The following is a 26,400-nucleotide window of genomic DNA, read 5'->3' as shown; positions in this document are numbered from 1 at the left end:
ACATAAAAATCCAATCCTGCAACGCACTGTCTACCCTTCTTCAGCAGATGTGAAAATTAATAGTACATATATACTTGTGAGTATTATTAGATTTAATTTATACACACTAATGTGTGTGTTTACAAGCACCTTTTAAAACCCTCCCTTGAATATTTGTGCTCACTGATGGATGAGATCTGCCCCTGAGTCTTCTTTTGTCCTGGCTGAGCAGCCCCAGCTCTCTCTGATTTTCCTCATACAAGAGATGCCTGTGTGTCATATTCCTTTAAAAGCAGGTATAATTTCTGTAGGAAAATGAAGCAGCAGCTCATATTGCTAATGCAAATCTCCAATTCACCCTGGCTACTCATGCAAGAAATCAGCATATGATGGCACAATTAAAAAGTTTTACTGTTAATGGAAAAATGTAATTTAATAAAAAAAATCTTTTCTAATGCCCTAGGAGGCAAGAGAAGGGTTTATATAATTAGTAATGATTTTTTTACCTCAGTAAACTCTTCAACAGGAAATTTCCTCATGAATTTTGGACTTTGAATCCTCTTTCCTACCTTGTGCTACACAAGGACACAAAGGTTCATATGACTGATCACCTCTTGGTAGACAGACCCTATTTTGCTTGGCGTTGTTCAGAGACAGAATAAAATGACATTACTTCACCAGCTCTAAGGCAACAGAAAGATGGAAACAAATGGGCAGAACACATGAGAAAGGGAGACAACATTTGTCAGCCTGACAGGCAGCAGCCTCAGCAAACCATCAGGGTGACTGTTGTCAGAACTCTACAGTGTACATCACAGAGAAAGATACCAAGACAGACCATGACAAAGCTGCTCTGAGGTGTCAATGCAGAGCTGTTGGCAAATAGGAGCAACAACAAAAAGAACTACCAAGATGTTTGCTTAAAAATCATTGTGCTACTTTTGCTACTTTGTTTACACACAATAAAAGTTCAATGTCCTGCTCTTCCCACAAGTAACTCTAAGGAAGCCAAAGTTTGGAATGAAAAAGAAAATGGGGAGTTATGTCTAGAAAGGACTAAAACATACTACAGAGCAGGTGTCAAATCTGACTAACAGGAACAAAACACCTTGTTCTTCACACTCTGCCTAATTCCTTGTGTCTCACCACCTTACCAAGTAAACGGAAAACTTGGAACTCTGAAAGACAGTGCACACCAATACCATCCACTTTACAGCAAACTTCAGGCTGTAATTATTTCAAAAGAATTTCCTCATGTCAACACGCAAAGGATTCTCTTCCCTGCATAGCTGGCTCCTCTGTGTGATGTGGATGCACACCTGTGTGCAGGTATGTGCTCAGCTATTAAGGAGAAAAAGTGGTAAATGTGAACTGAACAGGGAAAGAGTCCGGGGTTCTGCAGTACTTTCTTACCTCCATCTCTTGGCACAAGGCTCTACAAGATTGTACCTTTAATTTCACTTACACAATTTTATGCTGCAAGTCAATTTGCATGGTTCCCAAGGAGATAAGTTTTTTAAATTTTCTCTGGAATCCACTGATAAAAAATAGGGGAAAGATAGGGTAAGATATAATGATGAATTAGACCCTACTGAAAAATTGTCTATGACTGGGCCAATCAGGAAATGTGAGATAATCACTACACATTTAGTATTTGCTTTTCTTTACTATTATCTCCACCTTCCTGTTTTTACTGTGCCTAGACTGAGCATTAGCAATTTTCTATCTTTTTCTTTTACAAACTATCAAACAAGGATAAAGGATTTGAGAACATCAGGTTACATGTAAACAAGAATAATATACATTTCCTATTTATGCAGGTACACTTAGTAGGTGAAACATCTGTTTAAACCATAGAATAACAGAATTTCTAAGGTTGGAAAAGACCTCTAAAGATCAGCAAGTCCAACCCAGCTCCAGTGTGGTTCATCACTACTCCATGTCCCCAACTGCCACATCTACACTCCTGAACACTTCCAGGGACACTTCAGTGATTCCACCACTGCCCTGGGCAGCCTGTGCTGTCAGTGCAGAAATTTTTCCTGATATCTAATCCAAATGTCCCCTGGGACCTATATTAGGCCATATATTTACAAATTCTATGGCAATTCTGATTATATGTGCATGAAAGCAGTGACTGCCAGTGATATTTCCAACAGGATATGAGAGAGGGAAGGGAAGGGAAGGGAAGGGAAGGGAAGGGAAGGGAAGGGAAGGGAAGGGAAGGGAAGGGAAGGGAAGGGAAGGGAAGGGAAGGGAAGGGAAGGGAAGGGAAGGGAAGGGAAGGGAAGGGAAGGGAAGGGAAGGGAAGGGAAGGGAAGGAAGGGAAGGGAAGGGAGGAGAAGGGCAGAGGAGGGAAGGGAGGGAGAGGGGAGGGAAGGGGGGGGAAGGGGAGGGGAGGAAAGGGAAGGGAAGGGAAGGGAAGGGAAGGGAAGGGAAGGGAAGGGAAGGGAAGGGAAGGGAAGGGAAGGGAAGGGAAGGGAAGGGAAGGGAAGGGAAGGGAAGGGAAGGTGCGGGAAGGGAAGGGAAGGTGCGGGAAGGGAAGGGAAGGGAAGGTGCGGGAAGGGAAGGGAAGGGAAGGTGCGGGAAGGGAAGGGAAGGGAAGGGAAGGGAAGGTGCGGGAAGGGAAGGGAAGGGAAGGGAAGGGAAGGGAAGGGAAGGGAAGGTGCGGGAAGGGAAGGGAAGGTGCGGGAAGGGAAGGGAAGGGAAGGGAAGGGAAGGGAAGGGAAGGGAAGGGAAGGGAAGGTGCGGGAAGGGAAGGGAAGGGAAGGGAAGGGAAGGTGCGGGAAGGGAAGGGAAGGGAAGGGAATGGAAGGTGCGGGAAGGGAAGGTGCGGGAAGGGAAGGTTCGGGAAGGTGCGGGAAGGTGCGGGAAGGTGCGGGAAGGGTGCGGGAAGGGAAGGGAAGGGTGGGGGAAGGGAAGGGAAGGGAAGGGAAAGGAAGGGAAGGGAAGGGAAGGGAAGGGAAGGGAAGGGAAGGGAAGGGAAGGGAAGGGAAGGGAAGGGAAGGGAAGGGAAGGGAAGGGAAGGGAAGGGAAGGGAAGGGAAGGGAAGGAAGGGAAGGGAAGGGAAGGGAAGGGAAGGGAAGGGAAGGGAAGGGAAGGGAAGGGAAGGGAAGGGAAGGGAAGGGAAGGGAAGGGAAGGGAAGGGAAGGGAAGGGAAGGGAAGGGAAGGGAAGGGAAGGGAAGGGAAGGGAAGGACCACAGCTTCTTAAAAAATTACCAAAAAAGCCAACATTATTACTCCTAAATTTTTCAGCTTCCTCTCCGGTACTCATCTCTCCACCATAAAACCTGGCATTTTCCTGTTTTCCAATGCTGTGCTAAACATTAAAAATGCACTGAATACTGTTTGTGTGGGCACCTTTCTTTTCCCAAGTGAAGACAAGATAAACCACAACAGATGTAGCATTGCATGCGGTGGCTGCAGAGGTATTTTCCACGGCAAATGATACAAAAGGTTACAGCAAAGATGCAGAAAGCAAGTGAGGAGAAAGTGGACAAGTAAGATTAAGGAAGATCCTTTAGCCACTGTAGTTCCTATTTTATTACAGTGCTTCTTGTAGGCACAGTAAGATTCACCAGAATATTTAAAAGGACACTGGAGCAATGTGAATTTAATGCAGAAAAGGAATGCCTATGTGATGATTTGAGAAGTGGGAATCATTCAGCTTAGCAGCAAATAAACATGGCTTCCCAAGGGATTTTTCCTCCCCCTTCACTAAGATGCATTTCAATGAATACTGATGAAGGTCTGAAGAACTAATATATGTGAGCTTGTGCAATCTGTGAATTTGGATTTGCAGGTGCTCCAGTTTCTACAGAAATGTAAAAGAACCCAGTAATACCCATATTCTGCTCTGTCCTTTTGATATACTGGTTCTGGTGAGAAGAATTTGATCTCATAAGTCAACAGAATGTTTTCTATCTATCCTATGAACTACAAGAAAAAATTAATTTTCATCTGGTGCATATGGATTTCCCCTTGTGTCTGTAAAATCAGACAGCCAATTATAATTACTAGAAATACAATTAGTGAACATTCGGAATTTCTTTAGATGGGCTATTTTTATTTAATTCCCTATACAGATAATTTAATCTAAGTAATTCTTCTTTGAAAAATCTTGATTTATGCATTTAATAACCTGTTGGAAAACTAGATTCAGAATTGAATAGCTGCTGTGTCAAACTAAAAACCCAAAAAAACCAAGCTCTGTGTGCCTTAGGATTGGATCCTTTAGCATCTAATAAAGTATGAGCTCCATTTGCAGCTCTTCCCCCCAAAAAATTTGCATCTTCTCTTTTCCCTGAGTTCTCAGTCACCTGCAGCTAAAAGGATCCTAAAAGTGATGCTTTCTTCAACAGAGATCTGTTCTCTTGAAATACATGGGAGCCTCAGGACTTCCTGAGTCTGTTATTCCTCTGTCAAATTTGCTTGAAACTGAGCAGGGTGTTTAAAAAAATACTGTAGGAAACACCATCAAAAAAGGCAAAGCAGGCTACCATAGAGCCTTTAACACTAACAAGAAAAATAAGACAGTCTCTCTATTCCATCACTTAAAAAGGCTGATTTTAAGATGCAGTATTCAGATAGGAAAAAATTTTGTTAATTGAGATATGTTTTAAGGGTTTTTTTCAGACATAGATAAATGTGTAGAAACTATGCTCCCCTCCAATGTTCACAGAGACTTTTTTAAGCAAATGAAAAGTTCAGTTGCATTGCTTACATTTTTTTCAAGCACATCTTAAAACTCTTGTTCTTTATATGATTTTATATTATTTATATAAAAAGAAGCATTTCAGTTATTTTCAGAGCATTATCCCAGACTCTGATTTTCTTTAAAGGAGCATCTTTACATGAAAGTCAACATTGTATTTTCAGTATATAAAATTAAATACACATCCTCTCTGGCAGTTTTCTTTCAGTATAGTTGTTCAGTATGGTTTCAGTACAGTATAGTTTCTCCAAGCAAGTTCTAAAGTGTTTCCAAGTAAGTTTAAAGACATCCAATTTATTTTTATTCTAGAAAATTGCTTGCTGAAGTGGCAGAGTATCCTTAAGGTGTGATTTCCAGTCATGAATTGCAAAAAATACTTAGAATTTCTCAGCACATTAAGTATCTGTGCTAGACTATAACTATAATAACTAGAAACACTGGATATAAGGATCTACAGGAATGATATAAAAATGTAATTCAAGAAAGAGAAAGAAAACAAGGCATAGTCTTACATGACCATATTTATCTGCTGTTGTTCAGCTACAAAATAATAGAAAAACTTTGTTAAAGAAGCCCTTTCCTCACTAAACCACGGTTTCTAATATTTTCAGTTACATATTAAATACTTTTAGATTCACAAGTAGTTTGTAACATTCAGAAGTACTTTGCAGCTGAAACCTGGCTTTCTCTACAGGTAAAGGCAGACTTTTAACAAGGCAAACAACAGCAAGGAAATGATGACTTGACCTTCTGCTGCCTGTGATAGCTTGTACTGCTGCAGCCTGGAAAGGTCACAGGTGGATGCTTATTCCACCCAGTTCACCAAAAATCTTGTCTAGTTTCTAGAAGATTTGTCTAGAAGAATTGTCTTCTTTCTCCAGACTGGTTTTCTTCCTGGTTTGTATTTTTTTACACACACCTGATTCTTGAACCTGGTGTCCTTCAGATAAGCCAAAGAACACATTAATATTTGGGTGGACTTGGCCTCCTCCAAGAAGCAGCAGCACAGAAATACCAGCTGCAAGTTCTCTTTTGTACTTAGACCAATATCACAATGTAATCTGGGAGAAAGTTATGCAAACCAGACAGAAACCCAAAAACTGAGCATCTGGGAGACTAAGCAGAATCCTGTTCATGGAGGCCAAAAGTCACAGCACTGCAGTAGTAATTTACTGCAAAATGTGGACAGTCACCAAAAGCAAGTGTATGTGACCTCTGCATTATAAGTATTAAATGTGTGCAGATTTTTTTTAATCCGTTTAAAAATCTATTCAAATTTAGTCAGTGTGTCAGAATTGTCACTTTTACTTTATAAAAAATTACTTTTAGGTTCATTCTTCCTCAGCTGTAGCTAGCAAGCCCTGAAATGTAATGGTTTACAAGCCAATCTAAATTTAAACTCTTCTGATTTTTGACCCAGGGGAATAAACTGCAATCAAATACAAATTGGAAAAATATTCAGCACTATAATTCAGTTTCCTGGAACCTGAGTTTACAATTATCTCAGGTTTCTGTTTTTATATCTAGTAACCAAATCCCACCTTTCCTACATGAAAGATAAATTTCTATCTGTAAACAGTTCTGCCCAAGTGTTTTACTGCATTTACGCTCCCACTGCATTTCATGATCAGTTTTTCCACTTTCACATCCTTCAGAGAGGACACCCCCTTGACTACTGCTGGTAATTCTTCAGATATTTCCTTACAGTAAATGCTTCTTGATGACCTGTTGAAAAATAAAACTCCACACGTACATAATAAAATTAATCTACTGTTCATGGTTCCTACCAGCTCACTGCAAAGTCGTGCACCTTCAAAATGCTGCTCAGTTGATACTGTCCAGATTTCAGGGGCTGAGTGTGTTCTTTAGCATGCTCAAAGAATGGGGTCCCTTCATGATCAACAGGGAACTCTGAATCCTGTAGAAAACCAAAATTATTAACTCTCAGAAATCCTGCATAACTTCACACAACTTATCTATGTATATTACTATTTTGAAAAACCAAATTTATCTTATTTTTCCACTCTGTTTTTTCTCCCTTATTCGATTTTCATAATTTTTTAAATCGCTGTTGTCCTGATTTTATTAATTTTTGATACATATTATTAAAGCTCACTGCAGGCAGAACAATTGAACACCAATCATTAGTTCTTTTCAAATTATATCACTATTTAACTGGCCTGACATAAAACACAGGACTAGAACTGGGAAGGTTAATATCAAACCCCTCAGCAAGATTACTGGCATGAGTTATTTCCCATTTTTCCATGCCCTATTTATTTTCTATCCCTGTTTTCCATGGGAGGTTAGCTCCACGAGTTGCATCCAGAGGCAAAGGTGCTGTATTCTTCAAAAGGCCTTTCTTCTAAGTATAATGCCAATTAAAAAGTCAAAATACATGTACCTAATTTATACAGCCTCATTTTCCATTGGTGTGGTTTAAGATATTTCCTAAGATTAATCAGCAGACTAGATTACTAGCTCCAATTTACCAAACTAAATCTCTTTATTAAAAATAGATTGTCATTAAAGAATGTAAGGAGGGTAACTGTGCACAATATATCTTAAAGACTAAACCAGTCATTACAAAACCACTACCCAAGATGCCACAGTTTGCTGAAGATCTGGCTGATGGTTACTGTTTGCAGCATTTTAGGACATCCTGCTGTGAGAAGCTTTAAAGGAGACTGAAATCACTGTACTTTTTAAAATACCCATCAAACACTAAGATTAAAGAGGGAATAAAATCACTATATTTTAATATGAAAACACACACACACAGCAGGGATAACCACTAAGTCTTTTTAATATTTGTTTGCACTAAACTTGATAGCAGCCATCCTGTTTCCTGATGATTTCAGGAATGAGCATAAAGCAAATCTCCCAACTACAAAGTAGCAAAAGAATATCTGTTTGTCTTCAATTTCAGAAGTTCTACACACTGAATTGTCCTGCAAGAGTGCTATTAACCCAGGCCAAATTTATGAAGAACATTAAGCTTAGATGATGCAATGACTTTATGATCAGTTTGAGCACATCTATTCCAGACACAAGACCTGGAAGATATTTTCCAGTGGACTGTGGCTTCAATAGCAGGCACAGCCTAACAAAACCACTCTAAAATCCATGGAACAGTAGAGGCTTTCAATATCTGACTAATATCAGACAACAGTCTTTCTTCTCTGACTGGGGAGGAAGACAGAATCTGAAAATCATGGAGAGAAAATGATCAAAGTCATCCTTTGCTTAACACAGATACTAGCAAGATACCTACTTTTGGAAAAATCAAAAGTAATAAATATGGAATATTCAGAATTGGAAAATAAATATGTCAAGTGCAAATACATAAAGATTACTTTAACCTGGCATTGTTAATCCAGCAAGGAATGTGTTTGTGGCTAATGTTCCACATTTTAATACAACTGCATATCAAGTTCTGACTGTGTCTCAACTATAATATTCTTGAAGATCTCTGGATGAAGAGAAATCCATAGATTTTGCAAGTTTAGGAACAATTATGATACTTATTATACACACACACTAAAATGAGTAAAGATATTAATTAAAGATTTGTGTCAGTACCTCTATGCAACTCTTGGAAGCTTTCTGTACTCCTTGTCGTACAAAGTTCTACCTTTCAAGATTTATAAATTTGAACAACTCTGATTATAGCATAACAAAGGCATAAAATCAGCATTCTTTTTGCAAATTGTTCTCATTCACTTTCTGGAACACAACCAGTGAGTAAACACTACCAGACTTACTCATTTCAGAGTGAAACAACCTAGGAAAGACAAGGCTCTCTGAATAGAAGTGACAGGAAGTCTTGCACTCTTCAGTAGGAAAAAATCCCCAGATACTACACTTCAGGAGATAATGCTGTAAATGATTGCTGTAACATTAAAAAAACATAGTAAAAAGAGAATAATATAAAAATACTAGTTTTTCTATTACTTCGTTGTGAGGATCTGAAATATTTCTGGAAGTATAGCTTTTCCACTATTTGAAGAGGTAATCCTGTATTCTACCAGGGCAGGAGACACGGCCTCAGCTGAGATAATTCATACCTATGGCTCCCACTGGCATCAACAGTGGTCTCACTTGTCATAGAAGAAATGCTGATTTCAATAGCTCCCCAGGGAGCACCGGTAGAAGTCACAGTGTGACTTTTTTCCCCAGACACAAATATTTCTCACTGTGGAATAAATGGGGTATTATTATCCTAAAAACTTGCTACAATAGAACTGTTCAATAACACTTACACAAAGATATCTCCTCTCCCCTAACAGACTTAGGCAATCCAGTTTCATTATTTAATCCTTATCCTATTATTTCCAATTGCTAAATCCTAAGGGTAAAAGAGAATCCATTACACAAGTTGAGACCTTGCATAACAAGGCTTGTGAAATTTTTACAGGCATTGACTGCAAAGTCTTGATGTTCCTTCAGAATGGGCAAGCCAAAATTCAGGAAAACATCCTGAGTGCTAAGGAGCCAAAGCAATACTGTGGTTTTGTTCACTCCTTTATCTGCTATGTATGGGTCATTTGTACCATGACAAAAATAAAAACCTACCAAGCTTCTCTCTTCTTTTTATCCATATAACAGAGGAATCACTTCCTCTTATACCCATATTTTATATATCCATATAAAACACTGCACTTCCTGCCTGTGACATTAAACATCCTATTACTGTATCATCAAAGACAAGGAACAGAACATTCAAAAGAGTGTCCTAGGAAAAATCTCTATCAACCAAAACCCTTCTGAATGCACATCCTCAGTCACTGACCAGGGTAAATGGTACCTGGTCCCTGACCAAACTGTCCCTTTGACAGTATACTCCCTCTGTTATCTAAAATCACAGGTACAACTATCAGCCACTCACAAAAAGTTGCCATGACTCTTGGGCCATTTACACACAGTATTTCCATAGCTGTCTAAAATATCAGAAGACAGAAGGCTACAGAAGTCAGGATTGTGTGAAGTCATAAAGGCACTTCATTCCTAAAGACCTCACAGGTTCACATACAAAAAACAAACCAGAAGAGAGGAACTTGTCTTTTGTTTGTAGGGGATTTTTTGGTTGCATTTATTTTTTCTTTTAATTTAATAACCTGAACCATAAGAGGATTCAGTGATTTTCCCCAGATCAAGCTGAAATTCTCTAGGACAGCTTGTAAACTGTATCTTCGGAGTCTCAAACCATTCCTTAATTTCCCCTTATAAGATAAAAAACCTTACCTTCATGCAAACTGTCAAGCAATCAAGAAAATTTACCCATAAAGCTATTAGAAATATCTCTTTTCTGTCCTCTCTTAAATTTTTCCAGTAAGACTGCCTTTTCTCTTCCAATAGCAGGGCTCTTCAGAGCAAGTCTACAGCTTTCTTTTTCCTCAAGAAAGACACAAGCGAGACATTTGTCAAAACATACAGAAGGCAATGAATAGATAAGTGAAACTGATGTAAATCATTTCAGAGCTGGGAAAAATGTAGTAGAGTTTAATAGAAAACATCCAAATCAGTTTGTCTAAATCACAGCTTGGCCTTGTCTATATCATTATTACAGGTGGTGTTAACTTCCTCCTTAGTCAGATGTTAAAAAATGAAGTCAATTGAAGAAGCAGCTTCACTCTGAAATACTTTAATTCCAAAAGAAAAATAGAGCAATCTTATGCGAGGCAAAGGCTATCAGACAGCAAATTAGTGAGTGATCACTGTCTTTCAGTGAGGGAGGAGAAGGAGCAAGCTTTTCTTTTTGCAAAAATTAATGACCATTATCATCAGCAGTTCCAAACTGAAAGCTGTTAAGGTCGTTCTAAGACTGGAGTTCACCCATGTACAAGGAGCACAGTCACAGGTGCTGGTGCATCCATACATTCAATTTAAAAAGCAAATACTAAATATTTTTTGAGAAATGTGAAACAATGACAATTAAGTTCCTCTTAGGGCGTAGTCACTGTCTGTGTCCAAGATTCAGCAAGACAGCCTAACTTGTATCCCTAAATATTTTCAAGGAAATATTCTATTCTCAATTCTCACCCAAGAATCAACACTGTCTCTGTTTTTCTATTTTTTCTGTTCTCTCAGCAGCTCCGTTTTGGAGCACTTGAGGTAGGCGGCTCTACCTAGGAAGGAACCAAATGCTAAGCAGGAAAATGTTAAACTAATATTAAAAGCTTTGCTGCAAGAGTGACAGAAAATTGACATCTAGTATAGTAGCTGAGCACATGATTTTAGTTTGTTTTCATATTTCTTGTAACTGAAGGGACAGGGTATCCATTTCTAGCAGAGTATAAAGAAATGAAGGTATGTCATGCACCCACTGAGCAAATGCATCAGTGAAACAGTCAGTAGGCACTGTTGTACAATGCACACTAAAACAATTCAATTTCAAAATGCTCCAGTGTCTATAGTAACCACAATACAACACATTCACACATTATTTTATTATGTTAATCATAATCACAATTATTTTATAAACATCTGAAATGTAAGGAAAGGAAGTTGAAAGCAATAGCAGGAGAGTGTAGTAAAACTTTTATTGCCTGCTCCATCTTGCTTGGCTTGCTAATAAAAACCATAAAACTCAGCTACAAAGGTTGTGGCCACATAACTCCTCCTTATTCAGTTTATAACCCTGACATTTTTCTCTTTTTTTAATAAAATAAACATGAAGATAATATGTAATAGGTAGTAAAAGCCAGATTAATTAAAAAAAGGCAATAGCAAAACTGTTCTGTCTTCCAATTCAGGGCTAGTGTAGGTATTCAGACAGTTTGTGAACTGGTGTTAACACTAAATTTGCACTTGAAATTGCTCCTGACAATGTCAGTTTTAAGGCTCTGCCACATCAAGTCAAGCCATTGCCTGTGCAATAAAAAACTAGAAAGCTCTACTACTCAATGTCTAACTGTGCCACAGACACTCAATCACTTTTGGACTAGAGCTCTCATTAGCACTCACTGATAAATACACTGCAATTATTTTCTACTGTCAAAAGGATAAGCTTCAAGCTGCTGCACTTCACTGGTTTTGTTTCTTTTACTGCAGCTATTAAAACCAGATTTGATTAGCCAGATATAATTAATAATCAGAGAGGTTTGAAAAACTAAGAGGAAGATAACAATTATAGAAAGATCCCTCACTGGCAGTAGTTTTCTTCCAGTTTTCAGCACTAGGGCTTGTTTAACTTTATCACCACTATTTCAGAAAGTAACAGTATAAAATGAAAAAATTTACTCTATGCCAAGCATACTGCCCAGCACTAAAGAAATAAAACTACTGCAATGTTTTAGCTTCTGCTCAAACTTTAACAGTTCCTTGCAAATGCCCCAGTAAATCACATTTCTCAGTTTAAAGCAACACAGCTGTGGCTGATGCTGTTAAGGATGAACATGACACTCCAGTGTGGAGACTGGAACATAATCTGTGTGCTAGAGGCACCAGCCCAGTGAGCTGCCCAGAGGACTCAGAGCTTGGAGTCATAGGACAAGCCTGGAAGTGTCCAAGGCCTGGCTGGATGGGGCTTGGAGCAACCTGGTCTAGTGCAAGGTGTCCCTGATCACGGCAGGACATGGAATGAGATGAGTTTTAAGGTCCCTTCCAACCCAAACCATTCTGGGACTCTGTGACCAGAGAAACACGAAGGAGCTCCTTGAGCCTTGCTCAGACTGACCATAGAAGAAGGAGTAGGTTTAAGATACTCTGCACCCACACTGAGTGGAAGACAAAGGTTTAAGCTTTATAGAGATAAACAGATAATTTCTCCAGAGAAGGAACAATCCTTAAAAAATCTCCAACATTCCTTGAGCACCCATTCTGTGTTCAAAAGGATATCTCTGCTGTACAGAAATACCCCATGTAGCCTTCTTTCAACACCTCTACCATCTCAGCTACATCCTCAAGTGTATTTCAACCCCTTCTTTTGATTACTCTTCTCTGTCACGGCAAATTGCATGACCAATCTCTGCTGAGTCAACAAGATGAGTGAAGAGTCACAGTAAATTATTCCAGAACATGAATGTACAGTAATTCTGTGTGCTAAGTTCAGTTACAGTTCCAACAAAGTGATACAATGATCATCAAACTTTTAATTTACTACTCCCTCATGGTGGGAATTGAACTTAATACATGCAATTGAAATTAATTTCTTAATTTAAAATTATTACAACTCTAAGATACAAAGTCTATACCAGTACTGATATGTCCAGATTTTAAATATCTACTTCTGGTTACCATTAACAGCAGTTATGAATGTAAGTTTATCACATGTGAAAAGATAAATCCAGTATTATTTTACTGCTAGTAATTTCCAGTTTGCCACCCTGATTCTCATCATCATCTCATCACCACATTGTAACAACAGAACACGTTCCTGTGTGGTTTTCAAAACAGCATTACATATCTCACAGGTAATTAAACAATCTGTTCATACAATAGAGATGTACACAGAGCTATGTATATAACTTCATCTTACTTAAACAACTGCAAACACTGTGACAAAACTCAGCTTGATCATTTTGCAAGGAGAAGTAAAACAACATCTATGAAAATGCTGCAATAAATTATCAAGATATGAGGCATGCAGCCGATTTTCATGGCAGTTTTCTAAGTCACAAATAACTGTGTGGTATTCCCAAAGATGTTCCCCATCCCTTCCTTTAAAAGGCCTATGTTTGGAAAAAGAAAAAAGAAAAAAAAATTAACTAAATTTATGACCAATGTTAAAATAAACAACAGTGCAATAAAATATAGAAACCTCTTCCAATTATAATTTTATTTTGTAGATTTAAATTTTGATTAGGGTGCAATTAAACATCAGCAATATTTTAAGCTATAGCAGCACTTGCTGCATATGCCACACAATTTATCATGTTAAAGAGGCAATGCTGATTAAATGATAGACATCAAGTTACTTCAGTTTTCTGACACACTCCAAAATACATTGCAATATTATCTTTTTATATATACATTTTTTTATTTTCATAGTGATTAATGTGAATTTTCTCTACCACAGAAGTATCCCACTGTAGAATCAACTACGAAATCCAGATGCTTTCTTGTTTTTCTCCAAGAAAACATCAGTACAACCAATACAAGACTATCCATTCGTCCACAGATGTTCCAGAGGACAACTCAGCTGAATTCACTTTGATTTGATTCCTAAAACATGTACTGTGAAAGACTGTAGAAAAGTATTTTTTTTTAAATTTCTTTCTACATGATCTCACCTGCACCTCTAACAACAAAAAATATCTGCTCCCAAAGGCTCTCCTATCATTAATAATATCCAAACATAGATGCTAAGGGTGCAAATAAGATCTAAATTCTGCTGTTCTTTTATTAATTTTCCAAATATTAACAAACAAGTTTTATTTTTCCTTAAATTATTGTTCTGCTTCTCATGCACTGTCGGGAAGCTCTGAAACTGTGTTTACATTCTCAGTAGCCTGGATACACTAATTTCTGCCAGGGCCAAAATACCCACTGTAATCATCTCAATAACTGTTATAAGGCACCCAGGGTTTACAGAGGTCCATACATCACTACAATGAACGGGTAAACACATTCAGGGGCCATTAGTTATTGATTTATTTGTAATTATGCCTTACAGATGCCGTCCATACTCCCGCCGCCTTGGCTGTTCATCATCCTGACTCCATTTCAGGACAGCCAGTAACCATTATCCCAAGCTCCACATAATGAGAAATAATGAAAACAATGCTGTAAGAGTACTCTGACATGCAGGTACAAAGCTATCAGCTTGTCAATACTGCAGAGAAATGGATTCTTTATTATAAAGAGCTAATTAATTGATTACTGTACTTGTAAGCAATAAGTACTTTATCAAACAGTGATAAAGCTGGTTATCTATCACTGTTAACCACCAGAAATATTTTCAGCACTGCAGGAAGTGGATACAGCAGAACATAAAAGAGGTACTGCCAGGCTGACTTCACAAACATGCCAGTAGTGAAACTGCAACTGGTAAAAAGTGCCTTGAGGTGTGATGAAGTCAGTCTGCTCTAGATTCAGCAAGGCAGATTATGAAACCAGACCCAAAATGTCTGTAATTGATTTTGGGCCACATAAAATCCAGGCCTCTGCACTTCCTTGAACTAAATTTCTACTTGAGCTAGACACAGCTTTAAAAAAATCCATTATTTAGGAATTGTCGATTTTTTCAAGACTGAAAGACTGACTGCAACTGCCAGTACATTTGTGAAATGCCTAACTACATTCTCTATTAAAAAGCAACTATATTTCTAACCCACAATGTCCTTAGATCCAATTTTCATCCACTAAATTCTATTATTCTTCTGTCTGCTAAGTAAACACTGCTATTAAGGGTACATTTTGTCCCCTTTGTCACAGTCAATGATGAAGAACGCCCTAATTAAGCGTGTTCTAGTTGAAGATTACCCTGCTCACTGCAGAGGGCTGGACTAAATGGCCTTTAAAGGTCCCTTCAAAGCCAAACTATCCTGTGATTCTGTGAACTTTAAAAGCAAAGTAAAAAAGTATATTTTTGTTTCTCTTTTGTTTACCAAGTGATCCAGACTTCCCCTCCTCATTTTCTTGGTCTCTTCATGGTAAAAGACCTCACCAGTGTGTCATTTGATAAATTTATCAGTAACTCTAACTCAAACACAAATCAGATTTGTAAGATTCTTTTTTTACCACAAATCATATATAAAAATGCTAAATATTTTATAAGGAAAAAAAAATATCTCTGAATACATTTGATTATTCTCCATTTAAGGCTTCATGTCAGACTTGAACATATTAGTGACATTATTTACATTGATTTTGTACAATTCCACAGCCGTATCTTCTACAATCATGGGATAATTTGTATTGATAATAGTGCTGATTATTTCTAGTTTTCAGTTCTATTATTTTGTTTCTCTGTTTCTTGAGTCACTTTTTATATCTTAAATACAGTCTTGAAAGTAACCACAGATTGCTGGCACAATCCCCCTGCAACAATTTCTTACAAAGGAAGCAGACAAAAAGCCAGGAGTTTATCACCACCTGACTCCCAAGTTACAAAATTGAAACACTGAGCTTTCAAGTGGGATAGCAGAAACTACAAGTTTTTATTCAATTCTTGAAACCTAGCCCATGTACTCTCAATAGAAAGGCAATTTGTTCATGTGAGTTAGGACAGATGGCATGGGGACTTAAAATGAATTTACACTGAAAAACAGCAATCGTTTACCCAATGGATCTGTTCTTTTTCTGTATTCAACATTATATATCCTTAGTAAGAATGTAAGTAGCAGTTTATATTGCTTTTTATTACCATTAGCCCCTCAAACCCACACAAGTTTGAGATGGAACTAGGGGTTATTTTGTCTTTTTTTTTTTTTTTGGTCTCTGTCCAAACCTGTTCATATACAGAAGTTCTCTGCTCCATCCTCTCTGGCCAAGTCAGCAGGAATATCTAAAATCAATTCTCCCCAGCTGTTCATCCCTGGACAGATTCAAGACAACTTGCAATTTCATTCTAAATTTAGGCACTTGGGCACTGCCATAACAGCTGCAAAGCTTTTATTGGAGATGTCAAATTTCACTCACCGATAGCTACAGCACAGGGTGAGTGTGAAGAATGTCCTTTACTAATTTTTAAGACTGCTATATATCAATATTTCTATGTGGACTCAGAGGGTGATGGTACAGCCAGGATTGAGACACAAGTGGGTAAAACCTCACAGAATTCACTGGCCACAGTTTTCAGCGTGATGCTTGAAGAGACACCACCAGAAATCTACAACAGAAATACCTAGAAAAAAAATTACCATTTGTCTGATCACAGGCTGCACCCCCCATTCTAATTCATGGGCCATTACTAGAGATAACTCTGGAGAAAATAATTTGAGGAAAACTAAAGACAATCTGGAGGTAAGAGGAGTGAGATGCTAGTGGAAAAAGCAGCCTTAGAAGCAAACACTCCAAGGAATTCTGAAGTAGGGCCTAGCAGCATAAAAAATCAGTTTAAAGTAAAATCAAATAAGTAAATGCTGCAAACAGGGCATACCTCCCAGCTTTTTATGAAAGTACATTTTCAATTTAACTATCCTTATACCTTAAATTATTACTTTTGTTTCCTCCATCTACTCCTCTAGCAAAGGCTGCTTCTTTTAACTTTCACAACTCTTGAGAACTTACAGAGTTTCAAACCCATCCTTGATCCCTGATTCCCAGCCCATACAATTATGCCTAACTGCCCTTTGAGTGTGTCTGAACAGGGAGGATTCTCTCTTACCCACTGCAGTAACACACACAGAAATGTAATTAATGCTAAACCTGAATTTCACTCCAACTTGCATTGTACGAAATAACCTATTTTAGTAAAAGTCCAGGTCCTACCTCATCTTCATGGCACCTTTCTCTGTGATTTTAGGGGAAGTTTTAGGGTAACAATTCACTTTAACACATTCCTCTTTAGAGCTAACCCAAGTGGAAAGGAGTAGGCAAATTACATTTCCCTTGCAATGTTCTCCCTGTATCAGAAATCCTATCATTCTTTGTTGATTTCACAACACACAAATTCCACTACCCCTTTCCACACACAATTAACTTGCCTTTTTTCCCCCCTCTACTATCTGTCCTCTAAAACTCTAAATCATTATCTTCTCTCCCCTTATTTATGATCTAGAATCTGTATCATTCTTTCTTGACTTGCAGTTCAGTCATCTGCCATGTTCTTACTGAACTTTCACTCTTATTCCCTTTCCAGCTTCCATGCATTCCTAGGTACTTATATGCTGTGTGGAAAATTCTGTGGAACATAATTATTCCAGTTATGCACAAAGAGATAACCTGCACTGCCACATTTCCCTTTTTAACTCCCACTCCCATTAGCATGCATTTCAAAGTGATCTGCCTCACCTGTCAGCTCCTTCTTTAATCCTTCATTTATACCCTCAGTTGTCACATAGACACCTCATTTGTTGTTCTTGTGCTTCTGCCTCCTCTCTGCAGGTATTGAAGGCAGTATTTGGCAAGAGTAAAACTGGAAAACCACCATCACGTTTTCTACTCGAAGGAACTGCAGTTACTAAAAGCATGTAAAGATGTTTTTAAACGACTTTCCTATGTGATCACAGCTATTACCGCACATCAGATACAAGGCCTGTAATGTTTAAGCCATAAACTGCACCACTGGATTGCCTTTGTACTTGCCCTGAAGGAAATCCTAATAAAGTCTCCAACTTCCAGCTCCTAACTGATGAAAAATTCAGTATTACTCTGCCTCCAGACCAGATGGAGAATTTGACTGGAATCACACCGGCAATTTCTTAAGATATTAAAGATCCTCTTTTTGTTGTTGTACTGTGGAATAAAATAGAGGCCCCAATCAAGACTGCAGTTCAACTACATAAAGTAATGCTTACAAACACATCAAGCAGCATTCCTCTCAATTTCTATCATTACCACATTTAAAGGTACACATCCTTATTCTGGAGTGGAAAAAAACTTACACTTAATATATACTGGCAATGAATTTCAAAAAGGGACCATTCTCTCAGGATTATATTCTGACCAGTAGCATCTTAAAACTATTTTATTTATTCAGAACAAAAACATTTAGAAGAAAACATATTTTAAAATTAAGAAACCTCTTATAAAATCACCCATTCTACATTCAATTATTAACAAGCTATCCAGAAAGACTATTAAGACAAAAAACTTCCCTGGTGCCAAGTCTTGTATTGGATTGCAGATGTTTTACTGCACTGAGGGGACCCTATAGTGAAATTCAAGGGTCTTTTTAGTCAGAAATCATAATAAGTAAATAAATAATGTTGCAAGAGCATAATTAATAGAGGTTAATTAATCATGTTTGAGAAGCAGGGTCTAACTCCATCTTTCTATGCTTAAATTAAGCTATGTTGGATTTTTTCACCCAAGATATTACTGCTAATAAGAACACACTTTTTGTGTGTGTTTATAACCTCAGTACTGCTTAGTCACATTTCTGGACACTTTTATCAAACTGATGGGTTCAGTGTCTCCAAAAATTTCCTTTTCTAACTCAGAATCGAAAGAAAATGTAAAGAACAAAGCAGAACATGCATTGCTAAAATTACAGAAAATCAAAATCACTTGAAAATTTCAGGGTTTTTTCTTCTTAATTAGAGGATGAAAACATTTCAGTCATAACATTACACAAAAGACATGAGGATGAAACAGCACAGATTTGCCTGGATATTTCCTCAGAGGGCTGGGGGGAAGAAACAACCACAAAGAGAAAACTTCAAAGTAACAGCTGAGAGCAGCAGTTCAAATTTCTACAGAAAAAACACTGCATGGAAAGTCTAGGTATATAATCAACTTTTTTTGCGCTGACACCTACAACATATATATATATATGTGTGTGTGTGTGGACTTGTAGCTTGCATGCACACATCAGCAGAAAGGAAAAATGCAGTGATTCACAGAGCAGTAAGTCTTTATCACAGCAGCAGAATTACAGCTTTCTCCAACCCAAACACAGCCTTGCTGTATTACCTGAGCAGGACTGGAGAAAACCCTTCCACACAATGTTTAGAGGGTAACTGTAAAAGAAGTGCACAGTCTGAAAGTCCTCTGCAGAGGCAGACAAATTCTGACCATTGCTCAATAAACTTACACTTCTTGAACTTACTGAATTCCTCTACAATTCCAGCAGCATTCTGTCTCAGATATAGAAAGGCTGTCAGGATTCTGAAGAATCATCACAAAGTTGAAATTCCCCCCAGAAATTGATATTTACTCTGAAGTGAATGGGAAAAGATTTCCTGGAACATACTCATCTAAGATCCTGTGCCTCACACATGCTAATGCAGCCCCAGCTTTCCTGGCACTGAAGAGCGTGGATTTGAACCCACAGCCACCCTACCCACTTCATCATTCCAGGAGAAAACAGGAACCACCATGAAAATGGATTATTTTCTCCAAAGAATGGAAGAAGAAGGGAGAAAAGAAAATAGTGGCAGGGAATTGGAACCTCACCATTGGCAACATTATATCTGTTTGACTGATTATTATGGTACTAATTACCAGAGGAAATTAATTTACAGTGCACCACTATATAATGTTAGCTGACTCTAAACAGAAGCTGGCTATTTATGCTTAGAAAATATATTAGACAGTATTATCTGCCCAGTCGTAGCACATAAGCCTTAAATTCTCAAAACCATTTAGGCATCTAATGTACCTTCAACTCAATCCACTCAATGATTCCATGACCTATTCCTACTAACTTCCATGGCAGGGAACCTGGACACCTTTGCAGAGCTTTAAATACTAGTATCTCCTAAACGTATAGACACTATTTTGAGAAATAGAAAACAAAAAACAAACCTGAAAGGTTGAAACCCCTTGGTAAATGACATTCAATGATTGGGTGTGCAGCTATAAGACAATGCAGACTACAAGTACATCAACCTCTCACAGGCACATAGTTGTGTAGCTAAAAGTAATAGGTAAATTAGAGTTGATACAGGCTCACCAAAAAGAGAGCACTAATAAAATCAAACCTCAGCTGTGTGATGACTGGAAAAATCCAATGACACACTAAAGTGATGCTCAAATATACTTGGCTGCAAAGAGGGGCTAAAAGGTCACCCTTTCCTTGCTTCCTCTCATTATCTTTGTTACAGTAACTTCTGACAGGAAATTCACAATGAATTAATTCAGTTAGTAAAAAGATCTTTAAAAGTAATAAACTCAGGATTTGTAATGTCAGGAACAACACTGACACCTCCAAATATCTAATTTAAAAGCTTTCCTGATGTTCCCAGATTATATAAAAACCCAAACTTTTTAATACAAAGAAACAGAAAAGGACCACTTCCAAAGGTATAAAATGCTAGCCAGCCTGGAGCCTTGCAGAGTAGCTGACACAGCTGATAAGAATAGTCCCCTGCACAGGTGTTAGCATGTTCTGACTAAGCTCCCAGCCACAGCCTTGGCACAGCCAGCCTCTTTTACTGCCACTGAGGCTCTCCACTCATACACATTACCAGATGGTGGCTGGAAGCTTTCTTGATGTGTACCCTGACAAAAATGGAAATAAACTACAGACTGTAAGGAGCTCCTTGCTATGACTCCCAGACCAAAAATCAGTGAACTGATTTTTAACTTGGTGTTAGCACCAAGGCTAACAATATATGTGAGTGTGTTAGCTTGTCTGGTTGTGTTTTTAAAAACAATACGGGAGTAATAAATACAACACAGGACCTCTCCAATTATCCTTAAATGTGCTCCAAATATTGTCAGCCTTCCCCCCTCACTATTTTTATAAACTGTGTAATGAAACAGTAAGTACATAATTGTCTGTCTTTTTTCTATTAAAATAGAACAAAACTTTATAAACAATTATGCCAACAAAGCCCTATCAGCTTCTCTTTATTGTTACTTCCCAAATTATTTTAGCCTGGGTGAATTTTTGAAATCAAAGCAAGCCTGCACACACTGTTCTTCACAGCTTCAGTGGCAGGCAGGAATTGGTCATGAACTATGAGTTTGGAGGGGCAGGATCAGAGCAAGGGAAGTTAAGCCAACAACAGAACAGGAGCAGCAGAATAAACAGCTGCCAAAGCCCTATAGCCTGGAACTCAAGAGAGCATCTCTTTCCAATTATTATTGTTTGGACAAAACCAATCACTCAACAACTGACTGTACATCAAAAAATCCAGGTAAAATATACTCAAAATCAGGACTCCTCTCTCCAAGGATAATTTTTTAAAGATCTCTCCTGTTTAATCTCTATTTTCATTGCTATTTTTCTCATTTGCAATATTGAAAAACCAAGGGCAGTATCTTCACGTTAACCAACCCTGTGATGTATGTCAAAACATACAATTGGGGTGATGTTAAGTATTACATTACCATGACTGTGTGCTGCTCTTTGATTATTTGTCTGCTGGCTTCAAGCAAGGGCATGTACATCTTGTAGCACAAAACAATTTCTACACAGAGTGTGAAGGAGGCCTGTGAATTCCTAAACTATTGCTAACATCTTTTCCAGACTGAGACATGTCACAACTATATGCATTGTTCCTACACAATCTACAAGAGTTAAGTAGTCTAAACAGAATTTTTTTTAAAAAAAATTGTAATTATTACACATCAGAAATGTGGAAATATAGTGTATACATTTTCACATTAACAAGTACCACTGGTAAAATAAATTTTTTAATGACTAAATATTTTTAAAATACTATTAACTGTGATTTTGCATAGTGATTTTTTTCTTGCTTATCTCTTTTTTTGTGGGAATGAACTCTGGAGAGATTTACATCACAGCAAATCTCAGTTTTTGTTGTACTGCTTCAAGAGAACAATTTCTTTGCAGGTGCTACAGAAACATGGGGGAGGTTTGCTTTCTACAGTGAGTGAAGCATTCCTGCAAAAACAGAAAACAGCTTCAGATTTCTGGTAAATTATAAATGTCTGATTGGCTGATCTGCTTTGCTTAATTTACAGTATACAGCACATTACCTGAACTATAAATACACAAGGTAAAAATTTAGAAATAAAAAATACAGAACTATGGTGTAAAACATACAAAAGAAATGCAAACTGAAACTGTCCACTGAGTATCTGCTGTCACATCAGCATGGTGTGGCCTCTGTTCTGAGTAACAGAATTCTGTAAGTAGGCTTTTAAACTTGTGTGTTCAAACTTTGCAATTCAGCACCTTAACTGAAAGGATCTAGAGAATTTACAGAGAGCAGAGGTAGGAAAGAGAAGCGGAGCTGCTAGGGAGGAGAGAAGCCATCAGAAAGGAAACAGGAGAAAAGCATTCTTCTGAATGAGCTGTGAAACCACTTGACTCGTTCTGCTTTTCAGCTCCCAAAACCAAGCTCAGAGATCATGGCCAAACTCTGCAGTGAGACATGAAACTGCACTTCTGAAAAAACAGATTTGCAATATGAGAAGATTAGTAATGCGTCCACAAAAGTGCTTAGCAGTTGTGCTTTACAAAGTGGCTGCATGTAGTGGAAACTAATGAGTGGCAAATCTGGATTGCCTTCGTTGTCTGAACATCAGATGAATTATTTCTGTTCCTCTGGAGTAAAAGCCAACTTTTACAGACATCATTCCAGGATGGGTTCCAGCAGAAATCTGTCCAACCTCAGCCTCCCTGCTGACTGAGGTTGCACTTTGCTTACTGCATGTAAGAGCAGGTAACATCAACTAATCCATGATTATACAACAACAACTTGTAATCATGATCAAACCTGTCAGGCCTAGATTGGAACTGGAAATCCAATTACAAAGAGGCCTGTGACCCATTAACATCATCCTCACATTGTGACACTCCAATGAAACAGCATCACCTTTTCTAGAGGAAACACACTGATTATTAATTCTTAAACTGTCTGGAGTAAAGACTTAGTATTTTATTTCATTTTATTGTATTCAAACAGAAACAATTAAGATTTTACATTCCACTCCCAGAAGTGCTGTTTGAATATAGAAGACAAACAACCCTGAACACTGTGAGCACTGCCAGAGCTCTTAGGGTATGTTAGAGATTTGTTACCATGAAAACTAAATGCTAATGCTGAATTTCATTCTCCTTAAAGTGATGTTGACATATGCAAAGGCTTTGTTTAAATATTGGGAAAAAAGATTGAAACACCAAAATCCATAACTTACTACAGAATAGTTAATTTAAAATATAAATACCACAGTCAGCACCTGAGTCTTTCCCTCCAGATTTTGGGGGTCTGAGCACTTACTTCATATTTCAATCACATGTCACTAATTTGAATGGGATCTAGTTTTATCCATTAATAATTTTGGCTGAACTACATTAAAATGGAAAAAAAACCCAAAAAACAACAAAAAACCCAATTAGTATTAAGTTTGGCCTCATTTAATCTACTTTTTTTGTGTAAGTATATCAAACAGTATTTCATATATTGCCTTTTCAGTCACATCCCTGAACACCAAGCTAAGGTTAATTGCTGAACTGTAGACTACTTCTGGAAGAACACACCTTTAAAAATAGTGGTGATTATTTACCCAGTTTAAATACAGTTACTGAACATTTTGATTTGCAGTTGTGTATCAATTACAACACTTTTATGTATTTTATCAATTACCCAAAAACACCAAGCACATCACTGATTTGTTGTATTGAAAATTAAATCTTAGTATAAAGTGTTTCCAAATTATTACATAACTCTTCTCAACTCCTGCATCATAAACTTTTCATTACGAAACAAACCTTGGAAAAAAATAAATAGAGGAATTATAATTTGAAATAGACTTTTGTGGAATTTAGATTTTTTTTTCCCTCTCACACAGGAAGAAGCCTCTTAAAAACCATTTTTCAAGTGAAATGAAGTTTGCACCAATAACATTGCAACTGAGGTACCCAACACTAGTCATGTCTTGTGTTGTGCATTCTACTGCTAGTTAGTGCCTCTCCTTCCTTGAAAGGAACAGAGATCTTGGCAGAAGTTTAACATTCCAAAGAGCATTGGAATTGCACAGTTAAGAGATGTTGTACCGGCAGAATTCCCTTCAGGGGCTGTAAGTTCATCTGTTTAGTGAACCACCAAACAAGAACAACTAAACCCTTCTCCTCTTCCCCCTACAGCTCCCAAATGGTTTGCAAGAGAAATGTTAAGGTCTTGACACTTTAATTAAAAGGAAAACAAAGCATTGGTCCTGAGTTAATGAAACTGCTCAATTATGGTCTCGAAGGCCAACAGTGCTGATGTGACCAACAGCTGGGCAAGCAGCATCCCACCTCCTGCTGTGGGTGTTCTGTAGGGAGCCCCTGGTGCCTCAGCAAAGTTCTCTCGTGACTCAGGCAAAGTCAAGTCCTCTCCTACAGCCAGTGATGGGATAAGGGAAACCCTCACGCACAACACAATTCCCAGCTCTCTCCATTTGTCAGTCCTGAGGAAGACAGCAACAGCTCTTTGCAAAAGCAATGGAAACCAAACATTTTAAAGTCTTTAAGTCATTTTTTTATATCTGTCACATCTTCTCTGCAAAGAGAACTCAAAGGTTTTTTCTTCAATTAAATACAGTTTCAGTACACCCTCTTTCAGGGGATCAAAGCATTTGCATATAAAAACCAGTAATTTTATTATTAGCAGTTTTTCCAAGTGACTATAGCAAGAGTGAGATTCACAGTCTCACTGAAGACAGCCTGTTATTCTAAAATCTGTCATTATTGACACTCAAATACAGAAAGAAATATATGAATATGCAAAGCCAATGTATATTTAGAATTAGGAGCAAATGCATCTTACGTCCCAACAACTTTCTGTATTGGTTCTCCATCTTGGGGGCCTGTTACTTTATTACTCTTGGCAGCATGCTGTGACTCCTCAGCACAAAGAAAACCCTTTGGATGCTCTGTGAGGTAGCTTGATCAAGTACCAATGGCTTAAAGCATCAGTTTTACTACTAAAAATGCAAGGCACTGGATGTCTCAATTTAACAAAGCTGCAAAGGTGGATGGAAAATTATATAGTAAGTTGTCTTTATCATTTGGTCTTGCAACTGTATGAGTATTTCCTCTATAGCTTTATTTGTAGCTAACACTCTGAACCATTTTCTCATTTTCTCCACGTAGGCCCAACATCTTTAAACATGTTTGAGAAAATCCTAAAACTAAAGCTATTATCACATTACAGAATACAATTAAAAAAAAAATACAGAAAATACAGAAGACAAAATACAGAAGACAATTTTTTTTTAAAAGCATCAACTTCACTTGAAAAGCAGCTTTCTTTTTACCATTTTTAAGTCCACAGTAGAAGTATTTTTAAAAAAAATACCGAATTGCCTAACAAAACATGTAATTCTTTTAAATTAAATTCCATCAAAACCAACTAAAGGACACATTTTAGATTATACCCAGTTAATCTTGGATCATACTCTTAACATTTGAGTCATGGAACATTAATTCTGTAAGTAGAAGGAAAGAGGCATCATATTCTAAGGATATACATTTTCTTTGCTGCTAAAAACCCACTGTACTCTGAATGACTCTCTTTGAATTTCTACTTTATTACTACTTTTTTGAATTTTACTTTATTACTACTTGTTCTGACAAGTTGTTTTGTAATTTGGGATTTACTTTTGGTTTTATTTCTATTTTTTTAACAGAATTCTTTTCTATTTTAAGGATTCATCCTGTCTCCCTTTAGGTTTCCTTTCTGTAGACTACCCAATTTCACTTTTCACCCTTTCTTTGACAGTTTCATAGATTTCTAATCATTCTTACTGCTCCGGTGTAGATGCCCCACTTGTCTCCTGAAGAGCTTGATCAGACTGCACACAGAACTGCAGCCAAAGCCACATGCCATATGAAATTAGCTAGAGGAATATTCCACATGCTCCAGGCAATATTCCTGGTTTACAGTGCAGCAGTGTTCAGCTGTTCCACGGTATTCTGTGGTTTTCAACTCATGTTAAGCCTTTTTTACACAATATACCCTAGAGCCTACTCTAATTAAAACCCAATGATCAACACTTTCTAATCTTCTTGATCTCTATTTGTACATTGGATCATTTTTTAAAGGCAGTTTTGTAGCTCTTCTTACATTGTCTGTTATTTCTTTAGATCAGTTCCCCAGTAGGTCAGGTTTGGAATTCCACTCCTGTCCTCAGCTGCACTTGCTGATCCAGCCCCACCAAACCCAGGCCACTTGGTCTGAAAATTCTGTCAGCTTATTTT

General features: G+C 37.7%; 1 protein-coding gene across 1 annotated transcript in view; it reads right to left on the bottom strand.

Moving 5' to 3' along the window:
• The window catches only part of SPAG16 (sperm associated antigen 16), a 360,532-nt gene that overhangs the window by 304,047 nt on the left and 30,085 nt on the right, over positions 1-26,400 (bottom strand). The window contains exon 10 of the mRNA XM_014257754.2: positions 6,482-6,612. Within this exon, the coding sequence (XP_014113229.2) occupies positions 6,482-6,612 (131 nt within the window). The remainder of the gene's footprint in view (positions 1-6,481; positions 6,613-26,400) is intronic.

This window comes from Pseudopodoces humilis, chromosome 8 (genome assembly GCF_049639895.1).
Source record: "Pseudopodoces humilis isolate 2021_Gansu_Grassland_sample_001 chromosome 8, ASM4963989v1, whole genome shotgun sequence".
Lineage (NCBI taxonomy): Eukaryota > Metazoa > Chordata > Aves > Passeriformes > Paridae > Pseudopodoces > Pseudopodoces humilis.
The sequence above is the reverse complement of the archived record's forward strand: the minus strand, read 5'-3'. Positions and strand labels throughout refer to the sequence as shown.